This window comes from Myotis yumanensis, unplaced genomic scaffold, assembly GCF_028538775.1.
Source record: "Myotis yumanensis isolate MYYU_CA2020_CCGP unplaced genomic scaffold, mMyoYum1.0.hap1 SCAF_1, whole genome shotgun sequence".
In the NCBI taxonomy this organism is placed as follows: Eukaryota; Metazoa; Chordata; class Mammalia; order Chiroptera; family Vespertilionidae; genus Myotis; species Myotis yumanensis.
In genome coordinates, this window is record NW_027223752.1 from 59,518,626 (window position 1) to 59,533,705 (window position 15,080).

General features: G+C 35.9%; 1 protein-coding gene across 1 annotated transcript in view; it reads left to right on the top strand.

Annotated features, from left to right (window-relative positions):
• PRTG (protogenin) overlaps positions 1 to 15,080 on the top strand; it is a 124,574-nt gene that overhangs the window by 60,889 nt on the left and 48,605 nt on the right. The window contains exons 3-11 of the mRNA XM_070404461.1: positions 2,470 to 2,614; positions 3,041 to 3,177; positions 5,349 to 5,486; positions 5,734 to 5,892; positions 6,580 to 6,739; positions 7,673 to 7,920; positions 10,168 to 10,332; positions 13,391 to 13,696; positions 14,464 to 14,652. Of these exons, the coding sequence (XP_070260562.1) occupies positions 2,470 to 2,614; positions 3,041 to 3,177; positions 5,349 to 5,486; positions 5,734 to 5,892; positions 6,580 to 6,739; positions 7,673 to 7,920; positions 10,168 to 10,332; positions 13,391 to 13,696; positions 14,464 to 14,652 (1,647 nt within the window). The remainder of the gene's footprint in view (positions 1 to 2,469; positions 2,615 to 3,040; positions 3,178 to 5,348; positions 5,487 to 5,733; positions 5,893 to 6,579; positions 6,740 to 7,672; positions 7,921 to 10,167; positions 10,333 to 13,390; positions 13,697 to 14,463; positions 14,653 to 15,080) is intronic.

Below are 15,080 nucleotides of genomic sequence, written 5' to 3' on the forward strand. Positions count from 1 at the left end.
TTGTAATGATTTTCAGGTTTGATGTTCTTGAATAGGGATCTCAAATATTTTAGTCTTACTTTTTATACTCTTAAACTTATTGAGGACCCCAAAGAGCTTTTATTTGTGTAGGTTGTATCTACTGATACTTATTATTAGAAATTAAAACAATTTTTAATCCTCACCTGAGGATGTATTTTCATTTGTTTAAGAGAGACAAGAAGGCAGAGGGAGAGAGAGAAACATCAGTTGGTTGACTCTGTATGCACCCCAACCCAGAATCGAACTGGTAACCTGGGTATGTGTCCTGACCGGGAATTATTCAGGTTACGGATTCGATTCCCAATCAGGTCACATACCCAGGTTGCCATTCAGGGCACATATAGGAGGTAACCGATCAATGTTTCACTCTCACATCGATGTTTCCCTCTATTTCTCTCCCTCCCACTCTAAAATAAAAAAATAAACATACATATCCTCAGGTAAGATTTAAAAATCTCTTTAAATAAATAAAGTAATAAAATACAGATTAATTTAAAAAATGAAAACATTGATTCATTACATATTTAACATAACACATATTTAACATATGAAACAACTATTTTCCAAAGCAAAAATATTTTAGTGAGAAGAGTGGCATTGTTGTGCATTTGTGCAAATCTCTAATTGGCTTACTAGAAGACAGCTGGATTCTCACACATACCTGCTTTTGCACTGAGTCTGTTGTGATGTCACCTGTCATGTAGTTTCTGGAAAACACTGTACACACAAGAGAAATGAGAACAAAACAAGAACATGACAGTGATTATGAGAATGGTTCTTACCTTGTGGAACCTGTTCTTGAGGAAGCAGAAATATTTTGTTACCAGCACCAAAACAGTTACTATACCACCACTCCACCCTTTTTGGAAGTAGATGCTTTTAAGAATATTTTCGTCATTATTCACTGGCTTTGTCCTATTCCTCTAAAGGTCTGTGATCCATTTACAGACTAATGAAATCAAGTCTAAGGCAGAATGTAAGTCTTCTGTGACCTTTTACCCTTCCCAGTCTAATGAAGCATACGTCATCTAGACCACAGTCCCTCTATTTTTCTTCATAACTTCTCACTTTATTGATAAACCATAAAGGCATATATATTTGAACTGGAATCTGAGGAGGGGGAGGAAGACCATCATTAGGGCCCTTTCTTTATATCCTGGAAGACAGAGAGGGAAGGAAAACCACTCTATTACCTGGAGTCTAGACTCTGTCAAAATGTAAAGCCAGGGACACTGATGACCAATTCCTGGAGGCCTGCCTCATGCGGGACAGAATTACCTTGAAAATGGCAACACTTGAAGATTTAGCTTTAGTTTGGAAATGCGTGAGTCTAAAAAACAGTCTCTTGAGTCTCGCTACCTTTTGGTCATCAGCACACCATTGGTCTTCTCTTTTTTATTCTGCAACATCAATACCACCCTCATTTGATTCCAAACACAGAGTGACATATCTGTGTCCAAAATAACGAAGTCCTTGTTTTCATTAAGAGGCCTGTAGAGCCTGGCCCTTTTCACCGCCACCACCCTGTTGTCATCCTGTTTAAACAACCTGTTGGTCTTGATTCAAGGCTTTTTGTCTCTCAGTCCATCCTGTGTAACAGAGCCTGATTTATTTTTTTCCAAATACTACTATCATGACATTTCTTTGCTCAAAAATCTTCAGTGATGTCTTAATTTGTACCATACTACAAATCTGCTTTATTTCTATCTTCTTCCATTTTTGTTATTGCCTTCATGTTATTCCTATTTTTCCCTTTTTATCTAAACCTAATAGATTATTCAAAACTGAATTTAAAACCAATCTCGCCCTAACCGGTTTGGCTCAGCGGATAGAGCATCAGCCTGCGGACTCAAGGCTCCCAGGTTCGATTCTGGTCAAGGGCATGTACCTTGGTTGGGAGCACATCCCCAGTGGGGAGTGTGCAGGAGGCAGCTGATCGGTGTTTCTCTCTCATCGATGTTTCTAACTCTCTATCCCTCTCCCTTCCACTCTGTAAAAAATCAATAAAATATATTTAAAAAAAAACACAAAAAAAACCCCAATCTCTGTAAATGGTTTTTACTTCTCTAATCTGTCTGCCTTGATTTCCCTCTCCTCTGAAATAGAGTAGTGTCTGAAGTTTGTACCACAGTTTGGTATGTAATTAAATACTTTTATTAATTGTTTGTTTTGTTTCAGTCATGTTAAATTTTTTTCTCTGCACAGGCTGTAAGTTTCTTAAGAACTTGGCTAGAATTTCATCCTGGGAAAGACTCCTTGATTTGGGCAACTGCTCAGTGATTTCTTAAATAATTATTCTCTAAATTATTTTTGTGTTGGTTACATCAGGATGGTCTTAACATCTGAGAAAGAGTCCAAGTCTGATAAATAATATCTAGCATAATGCTATTCCTAAGTATAGTCTAATAGTTCATGTACGTATTCTGAATTTGTCAAAATTTCTTATAGCTATTTCTGCATTTGAAGTTCAGCCCGTTTCTACTGAGGTCCAAGAAGGTGGAATTGCTAGATTTGCATGCAAGATTTCCTCAAACCCTCCTGCAATTATAACATGGGAATTAAATCGAACAACTCTACCTGTAACTATGGACAGGTAAATACAGCTTTTCATGAGACTATATGGGACAAAGACCATTATGGAACTCATTTTCATAGATGGTGTCAATAATCAACTTCTTGGTTAATCCTCACCCGAGGATATTTTCTCCATTGGTTTTTTTAAGAGAGAGTGGGAGAATGGGGGACAGACAGAAACATCGATTGGTTGCCTCCTGCACACACCCAAGCAGGGCTGGGGATGGAGCCTGCAACTGAAGTACACAAACCAGACACTGCATTGTTAGTTATGTTTTAGGGAACGGTGGTGACACAAATGAAAATAATTGAATCAAGCTAATATATATTAAAAGGTCTGTAAAGTAATGCATTGGCCACTTTAAAGGGTTGAATATGTGAAATGTTATCATAGAATATACGTTAAAATCTACTACAGAGAGTTTAATCATCTTTCTTCTCATAGCAGGATAACTGCCCTACCAACGGGGGTATTGCAGATCTATGATGTTGGCCCAAGGGATGCTGGAAATTATCGTTGTGTTGCTGCTACTGTAGCCCACAGGCGTAAAAGTATGGAGGCTTCTCTAACAGTGATTCCAGGTACCTCGTAGAAGTTCTGTTTTTAGTTTTTAATTGACACAACTATTAATTTTTTATTTTCTGGCTATACTAGTATGCCATCAAATAGTACTTTAGTTTCATTTAAAATACTGTAATCTATTTGGAAAATGGTCATTTTTATGTATTAAACAACTCTTCTTTCATAGGCTAGCTTGTTATATGTCATGTTAGTGTCAATATCTTTAAGAAAGATTTGATTTTTTGTAAATATTTCACTTTTAAAAATCCTATATAATAAAAGTGTAGTATGCAAATTGTCCCCTCAACCAAGAGTTCTTCTGGGAGTTCGACCAGGGGGCGGAGCAACTGGGGGAAGGGAGGGAGTACCTGACGGGCCACCACCAGCCACTAGGGACCCTAAATTTGTGCACTGGGCCTCTAGCCCTATATAATAAAAGGCTAATATGCAAATTGTCCCCTTGACGGGGAGTTCAATCAGGAATTCCACCAAGGGGGTGGGGCCAGCCCGCCAACTGCCCACAGCCCCTCCCCCCTGGCTGGCCCCACCCCCGGTTGGCCCCCCAACCCTGATTGGGGGTGGGGTTGGCCAGCCAATCTCCCATGTCCCCTCCACCTAGCCCGATCAGCCCCGATATGGGTGGGCTGGCTGGACCCTACCTGTGCATGAATTTCTGCACTGGGCCTCTAATATTAATAAATAAATAAAAAAATATATATATATATATATGAGAAATACAAAAAGGAAAATAACACTTATCCATTTCCACCAGAATTGTCCATTGTCAATAAAGAGATACTTGTTTCCAGTTTGGTATTTTTTGTTTGTTATTTTAAGAAAAATCATAATTTGCATTTGTAAAAAAAATACATGCTTATTGTAAAGAATAATGTTTATAAAAGTAAAAAAAGTACAAAGATATATCCTGACCTGGTGGCTCAGTTGTTTATAGCATCACCCCATCCACCAAAACGGTCGCGGGTTTGATTCCCAGTCAGGGCACATATATAGGGTCGCGGGTTCAATTCCCAGTCAGGGTGCATACAGGCAACAACCAATTGATGCCTCTCTCTCTGTCTCTCTCTCCCCCCGCTCTCCTTCCTCTCTCTCCAAAATCAAAAGACATCCTCAGGTGAAGATTTTTAAAAAGTATAAAAATATAATATAGTTTTAAAATATCCCAAATTCCAATGCTCAGAAAGTATTATTGTTAACATTAAGTGAACATAATTTTTTTCATTTTGCCATACATGAATATAATTAAAAGGGAAATTAGCTTGAGACTAATATGAAGAAATATATATAGTACTAAAATGGAATTATACATAGACGCTGATTTTTATTTTAAAATAATTAAATTTACTTGAATGTAGTGGAAGAAAACTTGGACCAAAGACACTGTTAAACTTCACTTGATTGTTTCCTCTTCACAAGAGCTATTACTTCTCAAAAGACCCTGTAAAGTTAAAAAATTTGTTTTGAAAATCATTAAGAGACTGAAATTATATTTTTAATGCTTTGTTTTAATTTGAGGTATTATCTATCAGTTTCCTGGTATAAAAGATAGAAACAAAAGCACTCTCCTCCTTCCCTTCCTCCTGTTGTCACATGAATTCTTAAAAAGATTAGTGAAAGTATTCAATGAATCTTTCAACCTCAATTAAAAATGAATAATATGGAAACAACTCATATGTCCATCAGCTGATGAATGGATAAATAAAATGTGTTCTATTTATATAATCATTCTGTTATTGTTTAATAAAAAGATATGAAGTACTGGTACTGCTACAACATGGATGAATCTTGAAAACATTATGCTGTTAAAAGAAGCCAGTCACAAAGGAAGGGCCATGCGATGTACGGTTCTTTTTTTAATGAAATGTCTAGAACAGATAAATCCAGAGAGACAGAAAACAAAAAGTAGCTTAGTGTGGTTGCCGGGCTATGGGAAGAGGAACTTGGAGAGTGACTATTAATGGGTATGGGGTTTCTTTTGGGGGTAATGAAAATGTTTTAAAATTGATTTGGTGATGGGCGCACAACTCTGAAAATACTAAAAACCATTGAATTATACTTCAAATAGGTGAATTGTATGTTATGTGAGTTTTAAAAAAAGAAAAAAGTGAATAACTTAAAATAGATATTTTCACTTACAATTTATTTTTTATATTCTGCCTTTTTCTCTCCAAAGCTAAGGAGTCTAAATCTTTCCACACACCAACCATTATAGCAGGTCCACAGAACATAACAACATCTCTCCATCAGACTGTTGTTTTGGAATGCATGGCCATAGGAAGTCCCAAACCAATCATTTCTTGGAGCCGTCTTGGTATGTTTTCAGGGGGTGGGGGGTGTTCTTTAAATTTTGTTCATTATAGTGAAACTGATAAAATATAACAAAACACGTTTGGCAATTAGGTGGTTTTTAACTTTTTGGTACTTGAGTGTACAGAGAAATGGTTTCAGTGTGGAGAATTTTATACTTTTTATGATAGGATTGTTTGGAGAATGATCTTCGGAACTAATTTTTGATTCTGTTTTACATTGTTTTAACTGAAGTGTCCTCTCTGAAATAGATCACAAGTCCATTGATGTCTTTAATACTCGGGTACTTGGAAATGGTAATCTCATGATATCTGATGTCAAGCTGCAACATGCTGGTATATATGTTTGTCGGGCCACTATCCCAGGCACACGAAACTTTACAGTTGCCATGGCAACTTTAACTGTATTAGGTATGTTTTCTTTTTTTTCTGTATTCCAGAGAATCTTACATTTTCACATTTGCTGTTTTATCTCATTCATAGCTTACTTCCACCTTTTTTGAATTTTATATTACCAGTATGAAGGTTGAGCTGAAGTTTCTTAATCTAATGATAATTTTTAGGAGAAAATTAAAGTCCCATGTTAAAATATAACTGTTATTCTCAAGTCACCCTTCTGTTTACCTGTATACCATTATATTCCTTCTTACTTAAGCTGCTTCTTTTCTCCTCACCCACCCACAAATCCATATACCCATTCACCAATCTAAAACTGTAATCTGTTGATTGTCTATATCAGGGGTCCTCAAACTACGGCCCGTGGGCCACATGCAAATATAACTATTGTATTTGTTCCCGTTTTGTTTTTTTACTTCAATATAAGATATGTGCAGTGTGCATAGGAATTTGTTCATAGTTTTTTTTTTAAACTATAGTCCGGCCCTCCAACGGTCTGAGGGACAGTGAACTGGCCCCCTATTTAAAAAGTTTGAGGACCCCTGATGTAGAGCGTAGACTGGAGGCTCAAAATGTCACATACTTTCAGGGGTGGGACTTGGTCATTTTCCCTCTACTCTTCCTTGGCTCTTTGTATCATTCCCTATTGGAACCACAGAAATATATATTTTTCTTTCTTTTTTCTTTTTTTTTTAAAAACAGCTCCTCCTTTATTTGTCGAATGGCCAGAAAGTTTAACAAGGCCTCGAGCTGGCACTGCTCGATTTGTATGTCAGGCAGAAGGAATCCCCTCACCCAAAATGTCATGGTTGAAAAATGGAAGAAAGATACATTCAAATGGTAGAATTAAAATGTACAACAGGTAGGCTGTGTCACTTTGCTACTATTTTAGATAAGATATAACGGCTTTAGTAATTTTTATGTTACATGGCTATGATTATAATATCAAGTACTTCTGTTATCTTGGTATTTAACACTAAAATAAAATAAGAAATTTACTAAGATTGTAATATCAGCATGCACATAGATCCTTTTATATGTAGATCATGGAAGTGGTACTGAAATGAATGTTGGACAGTTCCCCCAAGACCTTATAGTTCTTATTTTATTTTATTTTGTTGTTTAAAGTATTACAAATAGTAGTACATATGTCTCCTTTTTTTCCCCATTGACCTTCCCCTGGCCTCCCCCCCTACCCTCTGGCACATGCCCCCCCCCCCCCCCCCAATTATACTTCTAATGAGCAAGTAGCTAAGTTATTGTAAGCAAGCATATTAACCCTTGGGGTCTCAGTTCCTTCTTCTATAAATGAAGAAATTAGCAAGAAATAATTGATTTTCTAAGAATTCCTCCACAATTCAAACTTAATGATTTTAAGAACTCACTTTTATTAGTATAAATATGAATCTTTTGTAACATTCTCATTTATGTTGGACAAAACTTTAAAAATTTTTGTTGACCTCAATTTTATGTCACATTGCAATATTATATAAATTAGATGCTAAAAGTAATATATTTTCTTAATGAAAGCCAAGTTTTTAAAAAGAAATTAAGCTGCCATCTAAAGTAAACAGAATTTGGGGGTATCACAAGTATTTACTTATGTAGACTCAGAAAATAAGAGTAATTTTAAGCAATTCATATAGATTTTTCAGTAGGGCTGACTATACATTTTTTTGTTCATAGTAATTTTTGTCATTTAAAATGAGAGTACACATAGCAATAGTTTAACTTTATTTTTACATTATTCTTAGAATTTTTCATAGAAATAAATACATTTTTTTCTTTTCTTCAGTAAATTGGTAATTAACCAGATTATTCCTGAAGATGATGCTATTTATCAGTGCATGGCTGAGAACAGCCAAGGATCTATTTTATCTAGAGCCCGACTGACCGTAGTAATGTCAGAAGACCGTCCCAGTGCTCCCTATAATGTGCACGCTGAAACCATGTCCAGTTCAGCCATCCTTTTAGCTTGGGAGAGGCCACTTTATAATTCAGACAAAGTCATCGCTTATTCCGTGCACTACATGAAAGCAGAAGGTAAGCAATTAGAGGAGTGTCTATCTTTAAGTTCCACTTGCACTCCTGGATTTGTTTTCAGTCTGAATGATGTCTTACGTCATCCACATAATATTTATTTTTCATATACTATTTTTGAAGTTCTATGGCAATTGTCTCTAGTCTGTCAGGTGTATATTTTTTTCTAAATTTTGTAGTATTATATACTTTGTGTATATAAGTATAGCTTAAGATATTTTTATTTGACAAAAGTCGTGCACCTATGGATGAGGACAGTGGGTGGGGAGTGAGGGCGGAGGGTGGGGCGGGAACTGGGAGGAGGGGAGTTATGGGGGGAAAAAAAAAGAGGAACAAATGTAATCTGAACAATAAAGATTTAATAAAAAAAAAGATATTTTTATTTATAAGTTAAGTACCATCTCTGCCAGGTAAAATATAGAGTGGTGTGTTTATGGATTTCATTTCAGCAAATATATAAATTTCTTAACTAAGACTTCGTATGCCAATTTAAGTATGCAGTTACATAGGACCAATGGTGTGACTGCTTAATAAAATAATGTAGTAAAATATAGTCACTATATCATGTTCTTTTTAAAGGGGAAAGTAAACATTATCGAATTCCCCATGTATTTGGTTTTATAGATTTTGAATGTTTTCTGAAATTATATAGAACTCTCTGAAAATTGGATAAGACATTATTGATATCTTATTATATAAAAGTAGAAACCAGATCTATCTTCAGATTTTTATTTTGAACTATTCCATTTTTATCCTTATTGTTCCTTTTGGCAAAAATTTTAGAGGAAAAGGAAAAACTCCTTACCAATCCTAGAGATTCCTATATTTTTTTCTATATTTCTCTATTGATTTTTTTCATAGAAAACATAATAGAAGTTTACAGATTTTAGTTTTATATACAGACAGCCTAACTTGTATGCAATAGACATTAAAAACAAATCCAAACACCCAATGAATGGTGATATAATAAAATTGTCTGTAGAAACAGGTGGTTTGTTGTTGTTGTTTTTTTGTACTTTGAAGTAGTATTTTGAAAAAGAATATTTTGAATTTAAATCAGGGGTCATGGTAGCAAGAAGAATGAAAGTCTGATAGCTGAGCTTGTTGTAGTATGTTAATTCCCTTCTCAGTGATTTAGGAAGGTAAAAGGAATGCTGGTTTTGGTGGAGACCACTCTTGTTCGCTATTATGGTTCTTTCATTAGAGCCTCCACATGCAGCTCAGTGGTCTATTCAGGAATAGAACAAGGCCTTTTAATTCGAACTCAAGGACCTTGTTTGCTAGGTCAGAAATCGTACTATGCAGCTCCTAATTAACGAGACATTAGGCAGTCTGTTGTGAAATGCCTGTAATCTTGTCTAATTAAAATGCTATCAAGTTCATTCAGAAATGTGGGAAAACTTAATAGTGGAATTTGCCTTCTGTTTTGTTTATAAATCCAGTGTGGAAAGAAGGGGCCCTGTCCTTAGAGAGTTTTGATTAAGTTGACATCCATTTACCGTGAATTATTCACAAAGCACAGTCGCGACCAGGGCTCTTGTTCCACTTTACAGGTTTGCTCTGTAGGAATTAAATCCGACAAAGACAAATCCTCTTCCCTACCTTGCCATGCATATTTTATTAAGAATTGCTAAGGATTTTTTTCCTCTTAAGAAAAGAAAAAAGCTCATTGTGAAACAAAGCGTTCTGAAGCACATTCTGTGCTTCCCGGTTCTTTTGCTTTCAATATAAATAAAAGAACAACATGTGTCAGTCAAATTTAATAGAATCTCTAGGGGCAAAATGAGATCTTTTGCAGGACAACTTTTGGTTTGGTTTGTTTTTATAAAGAGTAGAGACATTACATTCCCTACTGTCTGTCCATTTATGTTTAAAATAAAGAAGAAGCCCTGAGTTCAAGCAAGTAAAATTTAACCTTATGAGTGACAGTATTCTGCAGTGTGAAGCTTTGTGTGTTCCTGCCACACATTGTCTCTGCTGTGGGTTTTGACTTAATGTTAATGGAGTTTAGAGAAGGTTAATTATTTCCAGTTTGATTTATTCAGAAAAATGCAAACTAGTCATTTGTAGCAAGACAAATGAAATTACTTTTAGAAAATAAAGACCTTCCTATTCACATTTTTTTTAAAGGGTAACAAGGTAACTGAGAGAGATTAGACTCAAGGCCCAGTGTTTTACAGTGCAGGAAAATGGTCTTGTTAATTTTATTTTGAATATTCTTAATTTTTAAACACTGATTCTTTAATGTAGGTTTAAATAATGAAGAGTATCAAGTAGTCATCGGAAATGACACAACTCATTATATTATTGATGACTTAGAACCTGCCAGCAATTATACGTTCTACATTGTGGCATATATGCCAATGGGAGCCAGCCAGATGTCTGACCATGTGACACAGAATACTTTAGAGGATGGTAAGAAAACGTGATCCTAGGTCATTTAAGTATGAACATTAGTATGTTTAATCAATTAAAAAAATAAATATGTTTTTTAAAATAGAGAAAATATCTTCTTGTTGATTAAGAAAAACATGTGCTAATCAGAAGGCTAATTTGCTATTTCATACCTGACTTTCACTGTTTGACAGTAACATGATAAGAATAAAGAAAACTTTGTAATTCATAATATAAGTTTAATGAAATTCTAGTTTTGTCATTGTATTTCTTCAAGGTCCTTAGTTTAAATTGTAAATATATAGCAGTTTTTTTAAAATTTTATTTATTTTTTACTGAGTATATTCTCTAGGCATGAATAAATATAAGGGCAATTACATACTGAGTGTATATAATGACTGGAGGTCAGAGGTATTAGACTTCTGAAACTGGGAGTTTATGAAATTTAATACCTGTCAGTTAAAAAAATTATAAAATCAGATTTTATTTTTAGATACAATATGGTTATTCTACTTAAGGAGGAAAGTAATACTTGTTCAGTTTGTCACCTGATTATGGTTGGAAACCGAGTTGTGGCAGGCCTTCATATATTCTTACAGTGGAGGAAGTTCCTTTTATTAAGACAGTAGCAGAGAACTAAGTCTCTTTCTCCAGAGGCTCTAGAAGGCCCATGTTTATACCTTGCAGTGTGAAAAGGAAATTATTTGAAATATGCTTAATTATACTGTTTTCTCTTTATATGTTTTCTCATCCTGAATAAATGATCCATCCTTAGTTTTCAAAAACATTTTTATAGAAATGATTTCCAAATCTTTTTGTTATTGTTCATTTGGTCCCATATCTTTTACTTATATCTTTATAATGCCACGTATTTAGATGCTTATAAATTCAGAGATTGACTAAATGAAAAAGTTATCACTGATCTGAATACTGAATTCAATTTGTTTTATTTTGGAGTAAGGCACAGTACATATGACCTCTCTAGTTATGTCCTTACATTTAACAACCTCTTAACATGCGTGTCTAAAGTGAAACACAGGCTAGTGTTTTTTTGTTTTGCTTTTTGGATTTTTTGGGGGGGGTGTGTGTATGAGGTATACTCCTCATATTCTTGAAGAAAATGAATCTAAGCATGCCCTACCTGGTTTGGCTCAGTGCATAGGGCGTCAACCTGCAGACTGAAGGGTCCCAGTACACTTACCATGGTTGCAGGCTCCTCCCGAGCCTGGGCCCTGGTCAGGGCGTGTGCATGAGGCAACAATCAATGTGTTTCTCTCACATCGATATTTCTCTCTTATTCCTCTCTCTTCCACTCTCTCTCTAAAAAAAAAAAATCAATGGAAAAATATCCTCAGGTGAGGATTAAAAAAAATAAAGAAAGAAAATTAGTATAGCAAGCAACTTGTTAAAGCTTGCCAATTCCAGTTAAGTTATGATCTCAAAGTTTTTTTCCTTTAAACCTTTCCTTACTCTGCGACTTTTAAATTTAATGTTTGATTTTGTGTTGTGGACGACATACAGGCCTGTGACACTGCTTTTCAGATTTCTGCAAGAGTCTCTCTTATTTTCTAAGCTCCTACTTCTCAAACGGAGATGTGTGTGTGTGTGTGTGTGTGTCTCCTGGAGTGCACAGCAGTGCACAGCCAATACAACTAACACGTGTGGAGTGCTTACCCCTGCCTGTTCTGTTAACCTTTCCTTCACTGTCTTGTTTAATCCCTACAGAACTCTATGATAGAAGAACTATTGTTATGTGAGCTGGTAGAGTATAGGGGATAAGAATGTGTGCTCTGTTCCTTCACTTACAAGCTTGTGACCTTGGGCAAGTGATTTGACCTCTTTGTATCACAGTTTCCTCAGCTGTAGAGTAGAAATGGTAATGTTACTTTGTTCAGTGAGTTTTTGTGAACATTTTTTTGTTCATACACATAAAGGAATGCTTAGTAAACTGATTTTCCCTTTTCTACCTATTAGTGCATCATTTATCCTACAAATGTTTCTTGAGTACCTGTGATGTGTTATGTAATATGTAGTGGTGAACAAAAAGCAAAAACAAACTGTCCTTGAACTTAAGGAGCTTACTTCCTAGTGGGAGAGGGGGTAGAAGAACAATAAACATGATAAATAGTCATGTTAGATAGTGCTAAGTGTTGTGGAGAAGGAAAAAAGCAACAAGGAAAGGAAGTATAAAATGTTGAGAGGGTTTGAGACTTTGGACAGTCACCAAAGAAGGGGCTCACTGAGTAGGTGACATTTGAATGAAGACCTGAAGGAAATGAACATGAGAGAGCTGGCTAGGCGGATGACTGGGAAGTGCATTCTAGGCAGAGGAAATGGAAATTGCTAAGGGCCTGAAACACAAGTGTGGCTGAAGGGGCGGGAACCAGTGGAAAGCGGTGGGAGATGAGGCAGAGAATTAATGGGAGTTGACCTTGTAAGCAGATATGGTACAAAGAGGATTTTGGCTTTGAGTAAAATGGGAGCTATTTTGAGCGGAAGAGTGACAGCATCTAACTTGCATTTTAACAGCTAATGTATTGAGAACAGGTAGTAGGAACAAGGGCAGAAGCAGGGAAATCTGTTAGGAGGCTATTGCAACAATACAGGCTAAAGGTGATGGTGATGGGGACCAAGAGGGTGGCAGTGGAAATCGCCGAGCCACAGGATTGAATGTGGACATGTGTTTGGAGGAGTCAGGGATGACACCGAGGTTTTTGGCTTGAGTTAGACAAATAATTGCCATTAACTGAGATTGGAAAGACTGTAAAATGAGCTATTATCATCCTCATTTTATATTTGAAGAAACACAGAGAAGTTAATTGGCCAACATCACACAGAGTAGTAAGTGATAGAATGAGGATTCAAACACACAAGCTATGCTTGGTCTTTTATCACTATTTTTCCTTTTTTTCCCCCCTGATTTGTACTCTGAAAACCTGTGCTAGGGCTGAAGGCATCTCTTCTTTGTTATGTTATTATGTTATATGTTGCTGTTAAGAGAACTCAGTTATTACTGGTGTGCTGATTGACAGTTTTTATTCTAAATATTTATAAGCAACCTGTTTTCTTACATGACTAGTTCCCCTGAGACCTCCTGAAATCAGTTTGACAAGTCGAAGTCCCACTGATATTCTCATCTCCTGGCTGCCCATCCCAGCCAAATATCGGAGGGGCCAAGTGGTGCTCTATCATCTGTCCTTCCGCCTAAGCACTGAGAGCTCCATCCAAGTTCTGGAGCTCCCTGGGACCACGCATGAGTACCTTTTGAAAGGCCTGAAACCTGATAGTATCTACCTAGTGCGGATTACTGCTGCCACCAGAGTGGGGCTGGGAGAGTCATCGGTATGGACTTCACATAGGACACCCAAAGCTACAAGTGTGCAAGGTAAATCTCTAAAGGTGATTGAGGAACAATAACTGTATTTATTCCTTGGAATCAATTTTTTCTTATTTAAGTTATGTTCATATTTTTAAATTTTTTTAATGAATAATAGTATCCTATAAATCATGGACTTAATTGAAAAAAATTTAAACTTTTTATTGAGTAGTCCCTTTTTGCATAGAACTCATTAGTGTGTAAAACTTTTGGTTACAGTATTTGTTTGCTCAGCAAATCTTTCATGGACAGATCAGTCCAAATCAAACTGAATTACCAAAAGTTAAATATGTATATATATATATACATATATATAAATAGAGAGCTAATTAATATTATTGCCATATGTTTTTTAAAATATCAGTTTAATAGAAACACTGTAAGACTAGGAAATTCTATACCTTCTTCTTTTACTAATGTGGAATGTAACCTGACTGGTTTTGTTGGTGTTAATTGATTAATAGTAATGCCTGTTCTATCACAGAGGAATATTGGATGGTCAGAATTAGAAAGTACTTGTTGTCTCTTGAAAAAATAAACAAATATAGATATTATTTTGTTCTTATTTATATGCCTTAGTCTTTTAGATAGTATCTTATGTATTTAGTTCTGTCTCAAATTTTAATATCATTGTGAAATTTTGAAAATTATAGTACAGTTGTTGATTTGAATATTTTGCAACCGTTGGCTTGCCATCTGAAATCTCTACTTTCCTGTGTTTTCAATTAAATTATGTGGTTTTTTTCATATATAACATTTCTGGTGAATTTTTCTAGCCCCTAGGTCTCCAGAGTTACATTTGGAGCCTTTGAACTGCACCACCATTTCTGTGAAGTGGCAGCAGGATGCTGAGGACACGGCTGCCATCCAGGGCTACAAGCTGTACTACAAAGAGGAAGGGCAGCAGGAGAACGGACCCGTCCTCTTAGACACCAGTGACCTTCTGTACACACTCAGTGGCTTAGGTGAGTGAGTCTCCACTGCGCTTTTCCTCTTTTCCTTACTCTCTAACCAACTGGAAGAAAAGTGATTGGCTATAAGCCAGCAGAACTGACTTAATGGTAAAAAGGAAAAAGAATTGACTTTACTACATCACTGTGCTTAAGTCAGTGACTGGTTTTTGACTCACCATTGTGAGTGAACTGACAAGTTGTCAGGTAACCGTGGTGTCTTTCTATCTTTCCCCCACCCCTGAGCATCTGCTTTTCTTTCTGAAGTTCAGTTCTGGTGGAGTGGGATCCTGGTCAATTAAATTGTGGGTGTGTGGTGGATGTAAATTATCAATGTAAAATAGGAGTATTCCCAAAGGATCAGAGAATACACAACAATTGAGTATAACAGAAATTGCTCGAAAGTGCTATGTAGGTGTATTATTTTACATGTATAAAGTATA